Source organism: Artemia sp. Qi Xiang Cuo, chromosome 13 (assembly GCF_049724085.1).
Source record: "Artemia sp. Qi Xiang Cuo chromosome 13, ASM4972408v1, whole genome shotgun sequence".
Classification (NCBI taxonomy): Eukaryota; Metazoa; Arthropoda; class Branchiopoda; order Anostraca; family Artemiidae; genus Artemia; species Artemia sp. Qi Xiang Cuo.
The window spans coordinates 53,137,357-53,158,947 of NC_142806.1; the positions used below are offsets into that span (position 1 = coordinate 53,137,357).

The 21,591-nt window shown below is 37.1% G+C and overlaps 1 protein-coding gene across 1 annotated transcript in view; it reads left to right on the plus strand.

Annotated features, from left to right (window-relative positions):
* Positions 1–21,591, plus strand: part of fid (class I SAM-dependent methyltransferase fire dancer) — a 118,235-nt gene that overhangs the window by 91,209 nt on the left and 5,435 nt on the right. Inside the window, exon 7 of the mRNA XM_089099241.1 lies at positions 3,984–4,305. Within this exon, the coding sequence (XP_088955367.1) occupies positions 3,984–4,305 (322 nt within the window). The remainder of the gene's footprint in view (positions 1–3,983; positions 4,306–21,591) is intronic.

Below are 21,591 nucleotides of genomic sequence, written 5' to 3' on the forward strand. Positions count from 1 at the left end.
ATCGATTCTGATTTGTGGTAGTTTCACGCTGGGTAGATTATTTGATTTTCTTTTTGCTCATTTTTGGTTTAATGGAGTTCTTTACTTTTCTTTTAAAAGCTTATTTTGTGGAAAAAGTTATTCTAATTAATTTCTGTTCGTTTTATATTGACATAGTCTTTTCAGGGAAAAAGAACATAATCTTTTCGTTTTTTGAAGACTTTATAGTTTGGGCTGCTATTTGTATGCTGGATAACAATTTTCAGCAATTTTTAACAGCATACACCCTTTTAAAAGTCTGGACACAAATAGAAGTGTTTAATTTAGTTTCATACCTCCACTAGTTGACCTGAAGTGGAAAACTTGATACTATTCGCCAAAAAATCTGTTTACTTTCTTTGATAGCTTTGATACACTTACGCTATTTTGATTTGGTTAAATTTTAAGAGAAGAAGTAGCCCCGAAAGTTTGAACATAATACCCCAGTCGTTTATGGGACACTGCTGAGATGCCTTATTGGGAATTAGCATTAGCACAGTGTATTTAGATTTAATCTTAAGGCAACATTTAGTTTTTAAACATAATGGGCAAATGGGAGGGTGGGCGTGGGAGGGGGATTAGTTGCCCTCCAATGGCTTTCGACTATTAAAAAGGGCATCAGCCCTTTCTATTTTCAATCGAATGAGCCCTTCTCGAATTTCCTACGACACGAACTCCTTCGAAACGAAGTTGTCCTGTCTAAACAAAAAAAAAATACATTGTACCCACATCGATCTTTACTATAAAAATGTCAAGCCTTCCAATCACTTTCGACTATTAAAAAGGGCACTAGGCCTTTTGATTTCCAATCGAATGAGTCCTTTTTGAATTTCTACGACAACGCTTTCTATTAACACCTTATATGCCCCTAGGGCATAAATTACAATCCTTACTCTAAAGTCTGTGAGGGGGGTTGTCATCCTCAAATACCTAATTTCTAGAACTTTGAACTACGTTAAACAAAATGGACATGTCAAAATTTTGATTGGATGTGTTTGGGGAAAAGGTGGGCGTGAAAGGGCTTTAATTGCTCTTCAATCACTTTCAACTATTACAAAAGGCACTAGCACTTTCAATTTCCAATCAAAACAGCCGTTTTGAAGTTTCTACGACAGTACTTTCAATAAAAACCTTATATGCCCCAGGGCATAACTTACAACCCTTGCCCTGAGGGCGGTGGGGGGGGGGGGTTGTCATCCCCAAAGACCTAATTTCCAGAACTTTCAACTACGTTAAACAAAATGGCCATGTAAAAATTTTGATTGGATGTGTTTGGGGAAAAGGTGGGCGTGAGAGGGCCGTTAGTTGCTCTCCAATCACTTTCAACTATTAAAAAAGGCACTGGCACTTTCAATTTCCAATCAAAACAGCCATTTTTAAGTTTCTACGACAACGCTTTCAATAAAAACCTTATATTCCCCCTGGGCATAACTTACAACCCTTGCACTGACGGCTCTGAGAGGTTTATCATCCTAAAAGACCTAATTCCCAAAACTTTCAACCACTTTGAATAAAATGGCCATCGAAAAGTTTTGATAGGATGTGTTTGGGGAGAAGGTGGGCGCGAGAGGGGAGGTTAGTTGCCCTCAAATCACTTTCGTCTATTAAGAAGGGCACTGGCCCTTTGAATTTTCAATCAAATGAGCCCTTTTTCAAGTTTCTACGACAAAGATGTCAATACAAACCTTATATGCCCCCAGGGCATATATTATAACCCTTGCCCTGAAGACCGTGGAGGGAGTGTCCTGGTCAAAGGTATAATTTCCAGAACTTTCAATTGCGTGGAACAAAATGGCTATCTCGAAATTTTGATTTGATGTGTTTGAGGAAATAGTAGGCGTAGAAGGGGTGTTAGTTGCCTTCCAATCACTTTCGACTATTAAAAAGGGCACTAGCCATTTCAATTTCCAGTCTAATAATCCCACTTGGTAGTCTCTGCTAAGATACTTACTATAAAAAAACTCATTTGCCCCCAGAGCATTATTAAACCCCGTTCCCTGAGGGAGGTGGGGGGGGGGGGGTTGTCATCCTCAAATATCTAATTACGAGAACTTTCAACTATGTTGAACAAAATCTCCATCTCAAAATTTTGATTGGATATGTTTGGGGAAATGGTGGGCGTGAGAGGGGGATTAGTTGCCCTCCAATCACTTTCGACGATTAAAAAGGTCACTATACCTTTGAATTTCCAATCGAATGAGCCTTTTTTGAAGTTTCTACGACAATGCTTTCTATAAAAACTTTATACTTTATATGCCCCCAGGACATAACTTACAACTCTTGCCCTGAGGGCTGTGGGGCAGTGTCCTCCTCAAAAACATAATTTATATCTGGAAATCAACTATGCTGAACAAAATGGCGATCTCAAAATTTTGATTGAATGTTTTTCGGGAAATGATGGGCGTGGAAGGGGTGTTAGTTGCCTTCCAATCACTTTCGACTATTAAAAAGGGCACCCAATTCCAATTGAATGCAATTTGCAATTGAATGAACCCATTCGAAGTTTCGACGATAACTTCTTCGATACGAAGGGCCCTGGTCTAAAGGAAAGAAATAATAAATAATACATTGTGCCAACATCGTTTTTATGTGCCCCCAGGGCATAGCTTAAAACCCTTGCCCTGAGGGTTGTGGGGGAGTGTCCACCTCAAAAACATAATTTATATCTGGAAATCAACTAGCCTACGCTTAACAAAATGGATATCTAAAAATTTTGATTGGATGTGTTTGGGCGAATGATGGACGTGGGGGGGGGGCTAGTTGCCCTCGAATCAGTTTTGAATATCAAAAAGGGCACTAGTTCTTTGAATTTCCAATCAATCAGTTCTTTGAATTTCCAATCGATTAAGCAATCTTAAAATATCGAGAGAGTGTTCACTAGAATAGAAGCTTCAAGTTGCAGTACCCTGTCTTTGCAACAACAGATATATCGCAACATTAAAATGACAACACTGTCATTTAGTGCCACAGAACGCTCCATGAAAATTACGACTTTACCAATTGTCTAAAAGTAATTTGAAAGGTAATTTGGTAGCCCACTAGTTCCAGTGTTCACACTGCCTAGTAGTGCCTTATTCCCGCTTAACATATGTGTAATCCATGCAAATCAATGGGTTTTTAGACATCATTTATGCATGGTAATACGACGTTACGATCGTATTACGACATTACGACCTTTACGAAGTCGTGCTCCAGCTATTTGGGATGGCGGTAGGGAAATGGATCTTTTTGTGGTAAGGGCTGGTATCTGAAGCCTCGACAGAGTATTTTTTTATCCCAACTTTCCGAACTCTTGATGAGAGGTTTTTCAGATCAAATTCGATGGAGGGGTATTTTATTCTCTAGCTTCCCTTTATTGGGAAAAATATATTTAAATTAAATTTAATTTAAATTTCATTGCAGAAACGGTATTTCTTGAAGATTGGTGAATTGAAATATCAGATTTGAGCTTAAACATGAAGTTCGAGAGATGAGGAAATTGAAACCACCTCGCATTTGAGATAAACCAGAATTTTATAATAAAAACATAGAGAAAAAATTATACATCCTTAAAAAGGGCACTAACCCTTTCAATTTCCAATCAAACGAGCCCTTTTTGAGTTTATACGTCAACGCTTTCTATAAAAACCTTATTTAACCCCAGGGCATAAATTATAACCCTTGCCCTGAGTTACAGCCCGTGACTACGCTAGTTTGAGAATGCTGGTGCTCGTTTAGTTGCATATTTTGCAAACCATAAAATGTTCGGGTCAGTTATTTTGAAGGGCAATCGGTAAATAAAACTTCTATTTACCAACTTGCCATATTTTTGACAATCTAAAAGGCTGTTAGAAAAAAAAGATTAGCGTAAGGAACCCTGGTTTTGGAGCGGTCCCCCTTCATATAGGGGATAAATTATTTTGTGTTTTAACGTCACTCTTTTATTCCATTTGAAAACATTTGTTTTATTTATATCTATCTTTAAGAAACTAACAAGCAGCAAGAGAACACATAGCGATGAAGTCGAAGAAGCACGTTGCTCAAGTCGTTCAAGCGAAAAACTGAAGACCCCCATAGCTAGTCAAATGCCAAAATCACAGCCAGCAGTTGAAGAAAATCCTTTTAATTGTCCAATAGAACTACGTCTGCTAGAGCCTGAAGAAGCTGATCCTCCTCTTGATGAGGAAAGATATAGAAAAAGAATTTTTACGATATATTCTCCTGTAATGGCTTTGAGATCAGTATCAGAGAAGCTTGCAACAAGATCCAGAAGTCTTACAAGCCTGCTGAGTAATGTTGGGAAGTCTGGTAGGTTTTGCTCTTATTCAGTTCTTATTAAGCTACTTTCTTAAATCATTTTTGTAAAATAAAAGGGCTCTACTGATCCATGGCCCAAAGAAAAATTCAATTTCCTTTCTAAATTTGAATTATAATTATAACTTTAAAATCAAATATAGACAGGGATAGGACACTTTGAGTTTTGTGGAACTGCAGTTAATGAGTAAAATTAATTTTCTAAATTTTAAATTTATAATTAATATTTCTAATTAATATATAAATTTTCTGAAAATCCTGATTCTTGAAATCATATTTATCCCTTTGTAGCCCCTTACCACCTCCCCCACAAATTTTTATTAAAATATGACAAAATTAACTTAGAACCCACCCAACCACATAGGTCAGATGGAACCCATAAAAGATATAATTAGGACACTTGCTCCTATTTCTGGTCAATTTTGGTTGATATTCATCAAGGATATCAGGACACATCACCTGATCGAATAAACAATATAAGAAGTCCCTACAAGAGAATGTAGGGACCCCCCTCCCGCAAAGACAGGCCCCCAGTGGAGACCCTGTATAATAGTCCTTTCTACTAGATATCCTAGTGACGAGGACTTAGATATGTATTACCTTTCACTCCCTCTCAGAGGCTATATTGGGTCCAGACCCCTAAATAGCAAAACCTTAGGCACTAATTCTTACTTCCCACAAGGTTATTTTTAGATCGACCATTTTCGTAGTAGAAATACTAACGGTATGAATTTAGGGACAACTCTCCGAATAGATTGTGTTCGAGTACCTAAGCACCAACTGGGACATTTAATCTTACTTGCCATAATGTGATATTGAGATCCGACTTTTTTTTGCTTGATATTCTGATACAAAGAAGCAAAGAATCTGCCCCACATTCCGGTAAATTTCATAATAACAAGTGTTTAGGGATCCCCCTCAACGAAAAGAAGGTCAAAATGGGCACGGAACTTGTATAGACGCTGCTAGGACACTTAGTTTTATTTTTGATCAGGTTTTGTTTAAATCTGATTGTCCTTTCTGCTGGATATCCTAAAAAAATAGAAATCCCTCCCTTTTCATTCCTTCACAGAGGTCCTATTGGATCCAGGTTCCTGAAAGACACCACCTAGGCACTAGTTCTTTTCCTATAAAGTACAGGGTAGATCATCCGTTTTATTTGTAGTAGATATCCTAATCCTATGAACTTAGGGATCTCTCTTCCCCGTATAAAAAGAGTTATGGTCTTGCACCTAAAAGTCTTAAAATGGAAATTCAATCTTAGTTCACCTTACGCGCTATGGAGAGCCGACAGCTTCTTTGACAGATATTTTAACAGCAGTAATTCCAATTCCAAAAAATATGGGTGGGAGGCAAAATCAATTTTTCAAAATCTAGGGGGGTAATTTTATTTTTTCAACTATTTAAATAATGACACTTAAAAAGGAAATTTTTTAATGAAACACGAAAAAGCTATTTTTCGAAACTAAGGAAGAGGGGGGAATGTTGGGTGAGGGAGAGCAAATGAACCACCCCCTTCCTGTTCCAATTGGTGCCACTCTTTGACAAGAAGAATTTAGAGACTTGTCTTTGCCCCCGTCCTTCCCAACAGGTTAGATCGTATATGCACCCCCAGCGTACAATTAGAACACGTAATCTTGCTTTTTGCCAGGGTTATTCATAGTGTTGGGGGGCGCCCAGGGCAACATTAATGAAGGCAACCACCTCCCGACTCAAACATAAACAAAAAAGCCCCCGATGCCCCAGCTGCAGCGCCCCCAGCAACATCGCCCGCAACAGCCTCCCCCTGTCAATCCCCCCCCCTTGAATGTCCCTGGGTTTTACCAAGTTTATTTGAAATACCATAGATCGTTGAGCTATACGTCTTGTTTTATTTCCGTTGAAAATATAACAAAAAATGGAATTTGGGATTTCCAGATTGATATTTTCAGGATTATTTCCTCGAAATCTAGAAGGGATAAAGTAGTCTAAATGACGCCACTGTAAATCATGCTTCTTTTTTCTATCTAGAGGTTTGTAGATTTTCGTGTTTTTTTCCAACAAACATTTCCAACCAGGTATACAGCTCAGATGAATTTTAGGGGGGATTCGTCCCTTATTTGGATTTCCGAAATATCCCTGTTTTCTTGTTCTTTTCTACCTACATTTAAATTAATCTTTTTTGTATTTGTATTTCATCAGACAGAAAGTCCACTCAATGAGTTCTCTTTTTTCCATTATTCATCAGTGACGTCATTTACCGTATCGATCTAAAACATGGTTAGAAAATGTCTGAACGAGAAACAGAAATAAACTTTAGCGTAATTGTTGTATTAAAAGACAAAAGGCACAGTAAAAACACGGGTCAAGTTAAAAAAAAGAAAAAAAAAGAAGAAAATTGAACAGCTAAAACTGAACTAAAATAAGAAAATAAGCAAATTTTTAAGACCGGTTAACAGTCATAAAACCAATTTGATACTGTGAGCAGGGTTGCCAACTTTTTGGCCATGAATGTGTTCTTTGAGCATCCAAAAATTGGTCATTTTTAGCTAAAATGTATCTATCTTGAAATCTTAAAAACTAAAGTTTATTTTTTCAACCAGTTACATTATTGACCAAATAATACTTTGTAAATCTCTTTAAAGGCCAGTTAACAGCAAATACAGTGAAAAAAAAATCCATATACAATATTCATACAAAATGACTTATTGTGAAAGCACGAAATCTATATAAACATGTCTGGCAAAATCCCTTATTTTGGAGAAAACCCTTTGCTTACGACATGTCTGGCAAAACCTAGATACTAAGAAAAAGGAGAAAAGTCACTACTTCTGTGGAATGTGACATTTTTTTCTAAAATATATATCCAGTTGGGAAATATTTCGTTTTATGTCATAGATTTAAAGGATGTGCCTCTTTTTTGCCCTTTTATGTCCCAAATTTTAAAAATGTGTCACTTTTTTCTCTTTTACGTATATCATTGTGTTCCGGCACATAGGAAAGTGTCCATTTTGCAACCCTGACTGTGAGCATAACCATCAAAATGGTCAAAGGTGAGACCAGTAAACAGTGACAAAGTGACCTTTTAACAGAGTCTCACCTTCCAGCAACGCAATTTGGTGCCTAATCAAGAATATCTTAGTCATGGTTAACTTTTAAAACAATAAAGTTTTTCTGGTGAAAGTAAAGAAATAGAAACTTAAAATGAAAAAAAGGGCTTCGCAGTCTGAGCAAAACATTTCTGTAAAAAAAGGTTTCAAATAAATTTCAACTATGTTCGTAGAATCCTGAAAAACTAACGCTTTACTGAAAACTCAAAACCGACGCAACAAAACAGGACTAAGAGGGGAGAAATCGAGCATAAAAGTCCTTAAGTAGATTGTGGAAACTGAAACACTCATTTATAAAGCTCTCAATAGTCTTTTACCAGCCATGAAATCAATAAACTTTACTATACAATTTATTTCTTAAAAGAAACTCAAGGAAGCTCAGTTTTAAGTAAGTGCTACTTCTTTTTTTGGAAACATTGGAAAATATCAAGATTCGGTTTATTTGGGACATTTTTTCAAAAACATGTTGCATAAACTGCGAAACAGTAGTTTTTGTTCGTTTTAAATTTTAAAAAATATACCAAATAAACCTCATAAATAGATTTTGGTCAAACTTAGGCCAAAAAGACTAAAGAAACCAATATGAACTTTTGTTAAAATAGGGCATCAAATACAGGTTTTACTTCGTATCTTTGCAAATCTGCAATTTTCTTACATAAAGAGTCCATGGAGTATATTCTGCTTGGCATCCATGAGGAGCTGTAGACGAAAGATTAGATTATTTGTAAAATATTATTTTGTACAAATACATAGAGACTTTAGTAGAAAAGGGCATTAACAGAATCTAAGGTTTGAAGTTAATATAATTTACGGAAATTCATACTATTATCATTGCTAGCTTTCTGCCACAATGCTGCAACAAATTTTAAGTTTCTCGTAAGAAATTATACTTTCATTATTTTTACTTCTTGGAATTAAACGTTTTAGGAGAACTGACTATTAGAAATGGAAATTACGCCATTGGAATCACTATCACGCTACTGGGTAATGAAAAGATTCACGCCATTGGGTAATGAAAAGATTGATCAGGTGGGCAGCTTCACTTACCTTGGTAGTATTATTAGTAAAGAAGGTGGGAGCAGTGAAGATGTTAAAAGTAGAATAGCCAAGGCTTTTTCTTCCAAAAAAATTTGGAAGAATAGGAAGATAAGTCTGCAAACCAAGATTAGAATATTAGAAGCTACAGTGATGACAGTGGTCAAATATGGCTCTGAAGCATGGACGCTCCGAAAAACGGATTAAGATTTGCTAGATATTTTCAAGAGAAATTGCTTAAGGATTGTTCTGGGTACCCTGCTGACTGACCTTATTTCAAACATTAGGCTGTACGAAAAATGTGGATGAATACCGCTCTATAGGACTTTAAAGAAGGAAAGGTTTAAGTGGCTAGGGCAAGTTGCGCGGATGAAAGATGACAGATTGCCGAAGATTGTTCTTTTCAGCCAACCGTCTAGGGCTAAACGGAAAGCAGGTCGTCCCCGTTTGGGGTGGGAGGACGTCATAAAGAAAGATTTAAAGGAAATTAAAGCTTCGTGGGTGGGTGTAAAAAAGGAGGTTTTGAATAGATTGGGGTGGAGGAGAAGCGTGCGTAGCTGTGTTGGCCTCAGGCGGCTTGGTGCTGCGGTGAGTTGTTAGTAGTAGTAGTAGAATCACTATGGTCAAAAACCTTGTAGAGGATAATTACAGTCCCCCACCAAATCATTTTTTTGTATGGAAGCAATGAAGCTCCTCCTTTTTATTCCTCCTCTTCTTCTTTTCTTCACCGCCTGAGGAGCGCTAGAAAGTGAATACCCATTTCAAAAAAATGGGTCTTAACCGAGATTCCAACGTTGGTTACAATGGGGACGACAAAGAGTCCTAACCACTATATAATTGCCCCTTGTTTAACAGTATTTTTGTATGCCTTTTGCTCTTCCCAATTGCTCGTTTGTTACGTGCTGGAAGAAAAAAAATAACCTAGAATTCAAAGTTCTATCACCGATCGATGCTCCTTTTTTAGCGTTCTCTATCATAGGCAGCGCAATATTGCGCTGCCTAAGTAAAGGACGATTTTGGCGCAATGTATTATTTTTTTTCCATTACAACAGGGCACTTCGTATCGAAGGATTTGTCGTAGAAACTTCGAAAAGGGATCATTCGATTGCAAATTGGCGTGGCTTGTGCCCTTTTTAATAGTCGAAAGTGATTGAAAGGCAACTAACACCCCTTCCATGGCCAGCATTTCCCCAAACACATCCAATCAAAATTTTGAGATAGCCATTTTGTTCAGCTTAGTTGATTTCCAAATAGAAATTATGTTTTTTTGGAGGACACTCCCCCACAACCCTCAGGGCAAGGGCTTTAATTTATGCCCTGTGGGCATATAAGAACGATGTTGGCAAAATGTATTATTTATCATTTTTTCCTTTAGAGCTGGCCACTTCGTATCAAAGAAGTTGTCGTAGAAACTTCGAAAAGGGCCCATTCAATTGGAAATTGGAGTGGCTTTTGCCCTTTTTAATAGTCGAAAGTGACTGGAAGGCAACTAACACCCCTTCCACGCCCACCATTTCCCAAAACACATCCAATCAAAATTTTGAGATAGCCATTTTGTTCAGCGTAGTTAATTTCCAGATAGAACTTATGTTTTTGAAGAGGACATTCCCCCACAGCCCTCAGGCCAAGGGTTGTAAGTTATGCCTTAGGGGCATATAAGATTTTTATAGAAAGCGTTGTTGTAGAAATTTCAAAAAAGGCTCATTCGATTGGAAATTCAAAGGGCTAGTGTCCTTTTTAATAGTAAAAAGTGATTGGAGGGCAACTAAACCCCCTCCCTCTCACGCCCACCTCTTCCCCAAACACATGAAATCAAAATTTTGAGATAGCTATTTTGTTCAACACGGTTGAAAGTTCTGGAAATTAGGTCTTTTAGGATGACAACCCCCTCCCCCACATTCCTCGGGGCAAGGGTTGTAAGTGATGCCCTGGGGGCATGTGAGGTTTCTATAGAAAGTGTTGTCGTAGAAACTTCAAAAGGGGCTCATTCGATTGGAAATTAAAATGACTAGTGCCCTTTTTAATAGTCGGAAGTGATTGGAAGGCAACTAACACCCCTTCGTCGCCCACTATTTCCCCAAACACATCCAATCATAATTTTGAGATAGCCATTTTGTTCCACGCAGTTGAAAGTTCTGGAAATTGTACCTTTGACCAGGACACTCGCCCACAGTGTTCAGGGCAAGGGTTATAAGTTACGCCCTGGGGGCATATAAGGTTTTTATTGAAATCTTTGTCGCAGAAACTTGAAACAGGGCTCATTCAATTGAAAATTCAAAGGGCTAGTGCTCTTTTTAATAGTCGAAAGTGATTTGAGGGCAACTAACCTCTCACGCCCACCTTATCCCCAAACATATCCAATCAAGAATTTTAGATAGCCATTTTATTCAACGTAGTTGAAAGTTTTTGAAATTAGGTCTTTGAGTATGACAACCCCCCCCAACAGCCCTCAAGGCAAGGGTTGTAAGCTATGCCCTGGGGGCATATAAGGTTTGTATAGAAACTGTTGTTGTGAAAACTTCAAAAGGGTTTATTCAATTGGAAATTGAAAGGGCTAGTGCCCTTTGTAATAGTCCAAAGTGATTGAAGGGCAACTAACCCCCCTCTCGTGCCCACCATTTCCCCAAACACATCCAATCAAAGTTTTGAGATATCTATTTTGCTCAACGCAGTTGAAAGTTCTGATTTTAGGTCTTTTAGGATGAGCCCTCAGAGCCCTCAGTACAAGGGCTGTAAGCTATACCCTGGGGGCATATAAGGTTTATATAGAAAGTTGTTGTAGAAATTTCAAAAAGGACTCATTTGATTGGATATTGAAAATGCCCCTTTTAATGGCCGAAAGTGAGGGGAGAGTAATTAATCCCCCTCTCACGCCCACAATTTGCCCAAACACATTCAATCAAAGTTTAGAGATAGCCCTTTTGTTCAACGTAATTGAAAGTTCTGAAAATTATGTGTTTAAGGATAACAACCCCCCCCTCCGAGCCCAGAGTCATACCGAGTCAAACTCAAAACGAGCAGAAATTAACATAAGTTGGACTCAAAACCCCTATGCCTCAAGGCCCAATCATAATTTGCACTTTACTGAAAAAATAAAAATGTTTTTACTTTTATAACTTTACTAAATCAAATAATATTAACATTTTGATTACAAAATATCATTATATGTATGCTAAACTGACAATGCACACTTATTTGTATGTTTTTTCAGTAAAGTGCAAATTATGTTCTGGCCTTAGGGAGGCATAGGGGTTTTGAGCCCAACTTATGTTAATTTCTGCTCGTTTTGAGTTTGACTCGGTTATTTATTGTAATTTATGTTTGTTTTGGGTTTCATTTATTTATCGGGGCTGATTTGTGGTTGTTTCACGCTTGGTAGATTATTTGATTTTATTTTTGCTCATTTTTGGTTGAATGGAGTTCTTTACTTTTCTTTGAAAAACTTATTGTGTGGAAAAAGTTTTTTTTAATTAATCTATATAAAAGCACGTTGATATGATCAAGAGCTTTGACTTGAACCTTTATACATTTTTCTATGATACTGCATTTGTCTACTAGTTCTAGTGCTGTTAATTGAAGGATGGCAGAGAGCCTATACCACCCTAAGTCTTATTTCCCTCGTAGATTTTGAAAAATACCTGTTTTAGAGTGCCTTCATTGAAAACTCCCTTTTTAGGTATTGCCATTGAAAAAAAATAAATTGACCCCCCCCCCCTTCTTAGTGTTGAAAAATACATTTTGCCCCATCCCCCTTTAAAACTTTCGTGAATTGATGCCACTAGCCTAGTTTATCCAGCAGAACTAGGCTAGCTCTGTTGGTCAGCGGACCATTAACAAACTTTATTAAGGGGGCTGGGAGGAGGGGAATACAAGAAGGGGGTTGTGAAACTCAGGTTTAAGGTTTTTGACAATAAAGATTATGATCGTGGTCTTTTCATACTTCCCAGCCTTTCTTCTCGAAAATGGCGCCCAAAGTGCCATTCTCGGGTGCCATATGGCACTTTCTGATGGCCTTATATAGATAAATTAATAAAAATCTGGTAGATATAAAATTAGCTTTCAAGTGAGTCCTTAAACAGCTCTCTATGGTGTTCCAGTGTTGCACTTGGCGGAGAAAATGGAGGTACACGTGGATAACTTTAAACCTCTTGACACGGGTTATCAACAAAGGGAGTTTTGTAGTGTATTTCATATATCGACTTAACATAATGTTTCAAAAATTTCAAGGCCTATTTTTTTTAGAAATTATTGAAAATCAGCTGAATTTGGATAAATATTACTATTTCGGAATAAGCACTATTTTGAAATGTCCTCACTGAACAGTTTCTATGAAAAAGCGTTTCGTAAAGTTTAGTTAAATGGGCTAAAGTTCGCTTTTTACTAGATTGCAGCTACGCCTACAACTATGATAAAGGTCTGGCAAGTCTCCAAGTTTCTCACTTGAGAAATTACATGCAAAGGGGTCAACGTCAATATGTTCTCTGGCACCAGCCCAAATGACTGCATCGGGACGGTTTTGGCATGTGTAAATGGTTTTTGTGGAAACCGTCTTTGTTTGCCTTTTACTATTATTTCTTATGGAGATATCAGGTCTTAGTTCTACTTAATGTTATGTTGTCAAAGATTTTCTACGTCACTTAATAAAATCTAGCCTAAAACGTATTCCACTTCACTGAGCCATTTTGTTCTAATAACAGAAATTTTCAAAATAGTTTTCCTGGAAAAGACCAACTTACTTTAATCAGCTTTAGTAATTCCGTCAAATCCGGATTTCATGGTTCTAATGACAAGGATGTGGGATATAATCATTCAAATTTCCTTGAATTTGTATTCCTTGAGAAAATTCTTACAAGGGAAAGAATTTCTGTGAACTTGTGTATTCCTCTAAGAAAATCTTTTACGGGTAAAGAATAACATGTGAAGCTGGCCAAATCAGAGATAGTACTGTAGCGCTGCCTAAGTAAAGTTCCATGTGCCTTTACTTTATTGTTTTTTTTCTCCGGTTACTTCGTATCAAAGGAATGGTCGTAGATGCTTGGAGGGCCCATTTGATGGGAAATTGAAAGTTCTAGTGCTCTTTCTAGCGGTCAAACGCGATTGGACGGTAACTAGCCCACTCTCTTACCGTTTTTTGCAACCCGGCCTCCTCGTAACCCTCCAAGACATCAAATCTAATTTTGAGATAACCATTGTTCTCAGAATAGTCTAAAGGTCCAATAGACAATAGTTGTCTGGGGATAACATAAGCCCCATAGACCTCAGGGTGACGACTATGAATTATGCATGTTTCCAATTGTTAACAAATACGTTTTATGTTTGAACAAGAGGGGAGGGGGTTATGTTTGATATTGGATATCCGTTTTTTTTTATAATTTTAGGAATTGTTATTTGGCCGAAAAGATTATATGCTGTTTAAGAAGAGATAGGGTAATATGGGATCCGAAAATGGGTAAAGAAAACTCTTTGCCCTGATCAGTTTTGAACTTACAGCCGTAAGTCCTTGGACCAACAGGAGCCTAACGTAAAAATATATTTCGGGGCATGGCTCCCGCAAAATGTGGGGTCGATAAAAAGGCCAGACAACTTCATCTGATATGTTTGAAACTAATATCCTTACCCCCCTTACCTAATTGTACCCAAATGCAGAAAAATAAAAAGAAAATGATATTGGTTCCTCCCTCTAAACGGGGCCCGACAAACTGGAAAAAATAACTTCTTTTATCCAACCATTTGGAGGTTTGGTCGTAGAAATTTGGAAGGAGGTTCATTCAGTTGAAAACTAGTGCACTTTTTAAGGGTCTGGAGTAATAGAAGGAGAGCCACCCTCCCTTCCGTCCTTTTTCTGATACCCGACCCCCTGTAATCTCCGTTAAATCAGATCACATTCTTGAAATAGTAATTTTTCATAAACATCGAAATATCTAATGGAAATATATAATGGCCTCTGGGGAAGACATAACCCCCACAGCCCCGAAGAGAATGGTTTCGGGGCTGTGTTGTCGTGCTAGTTGTCGTAGAAAATTCGAAAAGGGCTCATTCGGTTGGAAATTGAAAAGTCTTGTGTTCTTTTTTATAACCGAAAGTGGTTGGAAGGCAATTACCCCCCTCTCACGCCCACCATTTCCCCAGACAGATCCAATCAAAGTTTTAAGATAGCCATTTTGTTCAAAGTATTTTAAAGTTCTGGAAATTGGGTCTTTGAGGATGAAAACCCCCCACAGCCCTCAGGGCAAGGGTTGTAAGTTATACCCTGGGGGCATATAAGGTTTTTATAGAAAGCGTTGTCGTAGAAACTTCAAATTAGAAGGGCTAGTGGAAATTAAAAGGAATTAAAAGGGCTAGTGCCCTTTTTAATAGTTGAAAGTGATTGGAGGGCAACTAACCCCCCTCTCACGCCCACCATTTCCCAAAGCACATGCATTTTGTTCAATGTAGTTGAAAGTTCTGGAAATTATGTCTTTGAGGATGACAAACCCCCACACCTCTCAGGGCAAGGGTTGTAAGTTATGCCCTTGTATATAAGGTTTTATGGATAGTGTTGTCGTAGAAACCTCAAAAAGGGATCATTCAATTGGAAATTGAAAGGGCTAGTGCACCTTTTTGAAAGTCAAAAGTGATTGGAGGGCAACTAGCTCCCCTCTCATATCCACCGTTTCCCCAAACACATCCAATCATAATTTTAAGATGGCCATTTTGTTCAACGCAGTTGAGGTCTTTGAGGATGAACCCCCCCCCCCCCCCCACACCTACAGCCTTAAGGGCTAGGGTTGTAAGTTGCCCTGGGGGCACATAAGGTTTTAGAGAAAAGGTTGTTGTGGAAACTTAAAAAAGGGCTCATTCGATTGGAAACTGAAATGACTAGTGCCCTTTTTTAATAGTAGAATTTAATTGGAGGGCAACTAACCCCCTTCTCACACCCACCATTTCCCCAAACACATCCAATCCAAAATTTTGAGATTGTCATTTTTTTCAGCATAGTTGAAAGATCTAAAAATTATGTCTTTTGAGGATGACAACCCCCCACAGCCCTCGGGATAAGGGTTGTAAGTTATGCCCTTGGGGCATATAAGGTTGTTATAGAAAGTGTTGTGGTAGAAAATTCAAACATGGCTCATTCGATTGGAAATTGAAACGGCTAGTGCCCTTTTTAATAGTCAAAAGTGATTGAATGGCAATTAACCCCTTCTCACGCCCACCATTTCCCCAAATACATCAAATCAGAATTATGAGATAACCATTTTGTTCCACGTAGTTTAAAGGTCTGAAAATCAGGTCTTTGAGGATGACAACCCCCCCCCCCCACAACCCTCAGGGCAAGGGTTGTAACTTATGCCCTGGGGGCATATAAGGTTTTTATAGAAAATGCTGTTGTAGAAACTTCAAAAAGGGCTCATTCGATTGGAAATTGAAATGGCTAGTGCCGTTTTTAATAGCCAATAGTGATTGGAGGACAACTAACCGCCCTCTTATGCCCACCGTTTCACCCAACCTATTCAATCAAAATTTTGAAAATTTTGTCAAAAGCGATCGGAGGGCGAACGCCTCCCCGTGCCCCCGCCCATCATTTCCCCAAAAACTTCCGATCAACGTTTTGATATAGCCATTTTGTTAAAAGTCGTTGAACGGTCTGGAAATTATGTCTTTGAGTATGACCGCCCCCCAGCCCTCAGGGCTGTGATCGGAGGGCAGCTATCCCCCCTCCACACACACACATCGTATTGTCCCAAGATGTATCTAATAGAAGTTTTGAGATAGCCATTCTATTCAAAATAGTCTAAATATCATATAACAAGGCTTTGGGGTTGGAACAAACTCCAGAGATTAGGGGCAAGGGTTGTAAGTTACGACCAAAGAGTATTTAAGGTTTTTATAGAAGGGATCGTTGTTTAGGTTTAGAAAAGGTTCAGTCTTTTTCTGTGAAAAAGACCATGTCAGTATAAAACGAACAGAAATTAATTTTTTTGTAATTTTCTACAAAATAAGTTTTTCAGAAAAAATAAAAAACTCCATTAAATCAAAAATGAACAAAAATAGAATCAAACAATTTACCAAGCATAAAACTAACCCAGATAAGTATAAATAAATAAATGAAACCCAAAACAAACAGAAATTAAAATAAATAACCGAGTCAAACTCAAAACGACCATAAAATAACATGAGTAGGGTTCTAAACCCGTAGGCTTTCTAAAAGCCTGAATATAATTTGCACTTTACTGAAAAAATTCTTTTAAATGTTTTCATTTTTATAACTTTAAGAACTCAAAAATTAATTAAAATATTAAGGAATAAATATCAGCATATGTATAATAAATTGACAATGCATGTTTTATTCAGTAAATTCATTTAAAACTTTTTTTTTAAGTTAAGTACAAATTATATTCTGGCTTTTAGAAAGCATAGGTGTTTAGAACCTTACTCATATTAATTTCTGCTCATTTTGAGTTTGACTCTGTTGTTTATTTTAATTTCTATTTCTTTTGGGTTTCATTTATTTATTGATACTGGTTTGTGGTAGTTGTATGCTTGGTAGATTATTAAATTCTAGTTTTGTTCATTTTTGGTTTAATGGAGTTCTTTAGTTTCTTTTTAAAAACTAATTTTGTGGAAAAAGTTATTAATTAATCCATTAAAGAGTCATGTATATTATAGGGCTTTTATTCTCGTGGGATTCGTTCTGGTTTTCGCTATGCTTCTTTTATTACCGCATATTGCGCTGCGTGTCATTTTTGTCTATGATTCAGTGTGATCCTCGCTGTCGCTTGCCTTCTAGCCGCAGATATCGGTGTCCATTATTTTCATTTATGATTCGCTGTGATGCTTGTTGTCGCATGTCTTCTAGCCACAGATCTCTTTATGCTTCATTTTCGTTCATCATTATCTCAGACACTTTTTTCATGGCCTTTGCTTCCGCTGTTCGGATTCATAAATCATCTTGTATGTTTTCGCATGACGTCACAGTTATGTGGATTTGTCTTCTAAACACATATTTCGTTATGCAGGATTTTCGTTTGCAATTCAAAGTGCTTGTCGCTGTTACTCGTTCTATGCTATTTGTTTCAGCTGTTTGGAGTCATTCGTCATTCTGTTTAATTTCACAGGCGCGTGAATTAAGAAATTCTAGCGTGAATTTTATTCCTCCTTCTTGTCTGTCCTTCACTGAATATTCATATTATAAAATTTATAGTATCCTGTCATTCTTTGTCATTTTTGCTGTTGCTTCTTTTTGAGCCACAGAGTTTGGCTCGCGTCATTTTCGTTTATAACTCGATGTGATCGAGGAGAGCTCTGGATTGAGGAAAAGAGTCTGGACAGCATGTAATAAAGAAAACTTTGATACCTGAACACACCTTAACCCTAAACGTTGTAACAAGTCTAAGAACTAGCCTAATTGTGCCACTTATGTTGCAGTGCAGCCCATCCAAACTAGAAAGTGCAAACAAACTTAGTTTATTAAAATTTTGGATCTCAATGAAGTCCAAGATTTCTTGGTCCAACCACATATTTTCTAAAAGCTGACAGATTTTTTTTGTTTTTGCACTAATTCTTATTAATCATAAATTAATTAGGGCTAGGTCAGTATGCAGCATATAGGCTAGCTAAAAAGCGAGGTATTTATGCATCACTTTGCCCTTTAGCCAAAGTAGTTGTTTTATAGTTGGACTAATTTAGAAAAAACTTAAAAAAAGTGGTAAAAAAAGTAAAATAAGATTTTTATTGATTTCCGTATCATTAACTTCTTCTTCTTCTTCTATTTAACAGCAGGCGGGCTTTTCAGTAAAACTATTTAGCCCTTTTCCTTCTGCTTCACTCTGTGGGCTACAGAGCTACTGGCTTGATTGCCTCATATTTATTAGATATATTCAGATATCTTTCAGCAGATCTTTCGACTCTAGCAGTTCAAATATAAGATGATAGATGTCGATCTCTATGCTCTGTGTGCAGGTATAGTTGGCTAGGCTCTTGACTGATAGTGGGATTTTGTGGTGTTTGAAGTATTTTAACAGTTTGGAAAGCAAGGTATGTTGTGCAGACGTCAGCATATTACATTCAAATAGGCAATGGTCAATTGTTTCATTATTCATATTACAATGCCTGCAAAGAGGGGACAGGGGAATTGAACCACTTGAATTAGAAATCTTATATGAGAATGCAAGGAAATTTAGTCCATTTGTTCCAGAACGAATTCTATGATAAATTTTAGAAAGATACTTATTGGGAAAGGGGGAAAGGATAGGATTAATCTTACTAAGATTAATATCTGATAGCCTCCATTGGTAAATATCTCTAATTGGGATTGGTCTCCCACTTGGCTGGTCAATATTTATAGCATTTTTTGCTATTTCATCAACCTGATGATTACCACTTATGCCAGAGTGGCTTGGAATGTACTGAAAGTAAGTGTTTATGCCACTTGAAGCAAGATTATCAATAATACTGAGACAATGATAAGTGTCAATGTCCAACTTATATTGAGGAGCTGAGGCCAGCAACTCAAGGCTTGATAAAGAGTCGGAATAGATGATAATATTATTCAAATTTGCAATCAAAGATTGGTTTTGCTTCAGGTGTTCTAATGCCATGATTATGGCATTTAACTCAGCAGACATTATAGATAAATTATTAAATAATCTTTCGCCCATTGCAATTTTCAGGTGAGGAAGGAAAACACCACTTGCAACCTACTCATTTATTTTTGACCCATTAACAAATATTTGGAAGTGATTTTTATAGGTAATTGTATTAAGTTCTGCAAATTTTTTCTGAACAAAAGCAATGGGGGTTAAATCTTTATTCCATTTTGAAAATTCAGTATTTATTATGGGAAATGACCAATTCCATGGAGGGGATTGGGGGAAAGTAGGTGCAATAGACTTTGCTGGTACAGGGAACTTCTTTTGAATATTGGCATACTCATCTGCAATTCCTCTATACATGGCTGGATTTCTTAACCAATTATGTAATGTGTGTGAGCTATTTGATTCAATTTTTGTAAGATGTTTTATCAAGAGAAAGCTACGTCTATCCCTTATTGTTGTTAATCCACTCTCCATAAGCAGGAACTTGGTGCTTGTGGGTTTCCTAAGACCAAATATGAGACGTATTATATCATTTTGTGTTGTTTCAATTTTTTGCATCTGGGTCTTTGCACATGCACCATATACAATGAGCCCATAATCAATATGGGGTCTTATATGTGATTTATAAAACTGGAGTAAGGTTTTCTCCTTACATCCCCAGGGTGTGGAAAGAAGTCTTTTTAGTATATTTGCTTTTCTATAACATTTTTTTATTGTGTTTGAAATGTGGAGGTGGAAATTAAGTTTTTGGTCAAGCATGAGACCTAGGTAATTAATATTATTATCTTCTGGAATAGTTGTTTTATTTAGAGTTAGTTTTGCATTAACATGGTTTCGCTTCCGGTGAAATTGGATTATTTTTAACTTGGTGGGTGCAATGGGTAAATCTGAATGTTGAGAGAATTTTTCAAACTGGAAAAGTGACTTTTGCAGATTAGACTCTGCTATCTGAAAGGTTTTGCCAGATGACCATAGCACCAGATCATCAGCATATTGTAGATTCGTGTGGGGTAGGTTCATGTCCCAGAGATATAGGGCAAATAGGAGGCAACTGAGGACTGCTCCCTGAGGTAGGCCTTTGGATATTGTCTTTTGGGGTGAAGAGGCTGATCCAACACAAACAATGAAACTTCGCACTTCTATGAAGGATTTAATAAAGGATACTAGCTTGGGAGGTACTCCAAGGTTTGCAAGTTTATTTAAAAGGATTTGGTGGTTCACATTGTCATATGCTCCTTCAAAATCAAGGAAAGCTGCCACTAGGATATTATTTTTTGAGAAAGATTCATTTATTGCATTTGTTAGCAAAATGAAAGCATCTGTTGAGGAGTGGTATTTCCTGAGTCCAGTTTGAGTGTGTGGGATCATGTTATTTTTCTCAACAAACCAGAGGAGTCTGTGATAAATCATTTTCTCCATTATTTTCCCCATCACAGGTGTAATCATTATGGGCCTATAAGACTCAGGGTTATCTTTTGGTTTATTTTTCTTGAGGATTGGTAGGAGGGACGAACATTTCCATATATTGGGGACCCTAGAGGATGCCCAAGCGTGATTATAACAATTTAGCAGTTCTTGTTTGTATGAAGGTGTGAGATTCTTTATCCATGCAGGGTGTATATTGTCATAGCTGCTGCTAGTTTTGGACCTAATATGATGTATTGCATTATTCAATTCCTGGATTGAAAATGGATTAGTTATGTACTCGGATCCTGGGCGTGGTTGGTAACTAGGGTTCATAGGAATTGTGGACAGATTGCTTTGATTGTTTGATGTTAGCTTATTAACAAAAAGAGTTGCAAATAGGTTAGCCTTTTCAATATCATTGTCATAATGGGTATTATTATGTATAAGCTCATACAGGAGTGGGTTGGGAGAAGTCTTTTCCCACATATGTGGCTTATGACTTTATGTATAATTGGCTCATGCATTTCTCTGGAGAGATTATTTGCAAAATTATTCCAGTATTTATATTTAGCATCTATTATAGTCCTTTTTAGATTAGATTCTGCTTGTGATTTTTTTAAATATGTAGTAGGTGTTGGTTTTTTTATGAATTCTGTCCTAGCTGCCTTTTTTATCTTCCATTTATTTAGGCACTCATTTGTCCACCATGCTTTAGGAATTTGTTTAGGGAATGTTTTCTTAGGTGTTATCCTGGGGATAGCATGATTAGCTGTATTTATTAGTAAAGATGTCAAGGCTTCAGCATGTGTGTCAACTGTTGTGTTAGAAATGCATGAACTTTGGGTGAAACTTGTAATTTCATCATTTAGCTTATTTTGGAAAATAGACCAATTTGCTTTAGTGTTGATATATTTGGAGGTATGAGATGAAGTTTCAGCAGGTTCATTAAGGGAGCAAACTATAGCAAAGTGGTCTGTACACAGACTATCAATTATATTTATGTAAATTTTGTTCAAAAAATTTAAAGACACAATTTGTAGGTCAATTGTGGAGAATTTGGCACTTTTGGGGTTAAAATATGTATTTAGGTTTGGAGGGGTAGCAACAGCTAATTCATTATTATTTGAAGTCATATGCTCAATAAATTTACCAGCTTTATTTGCTGGTTTATT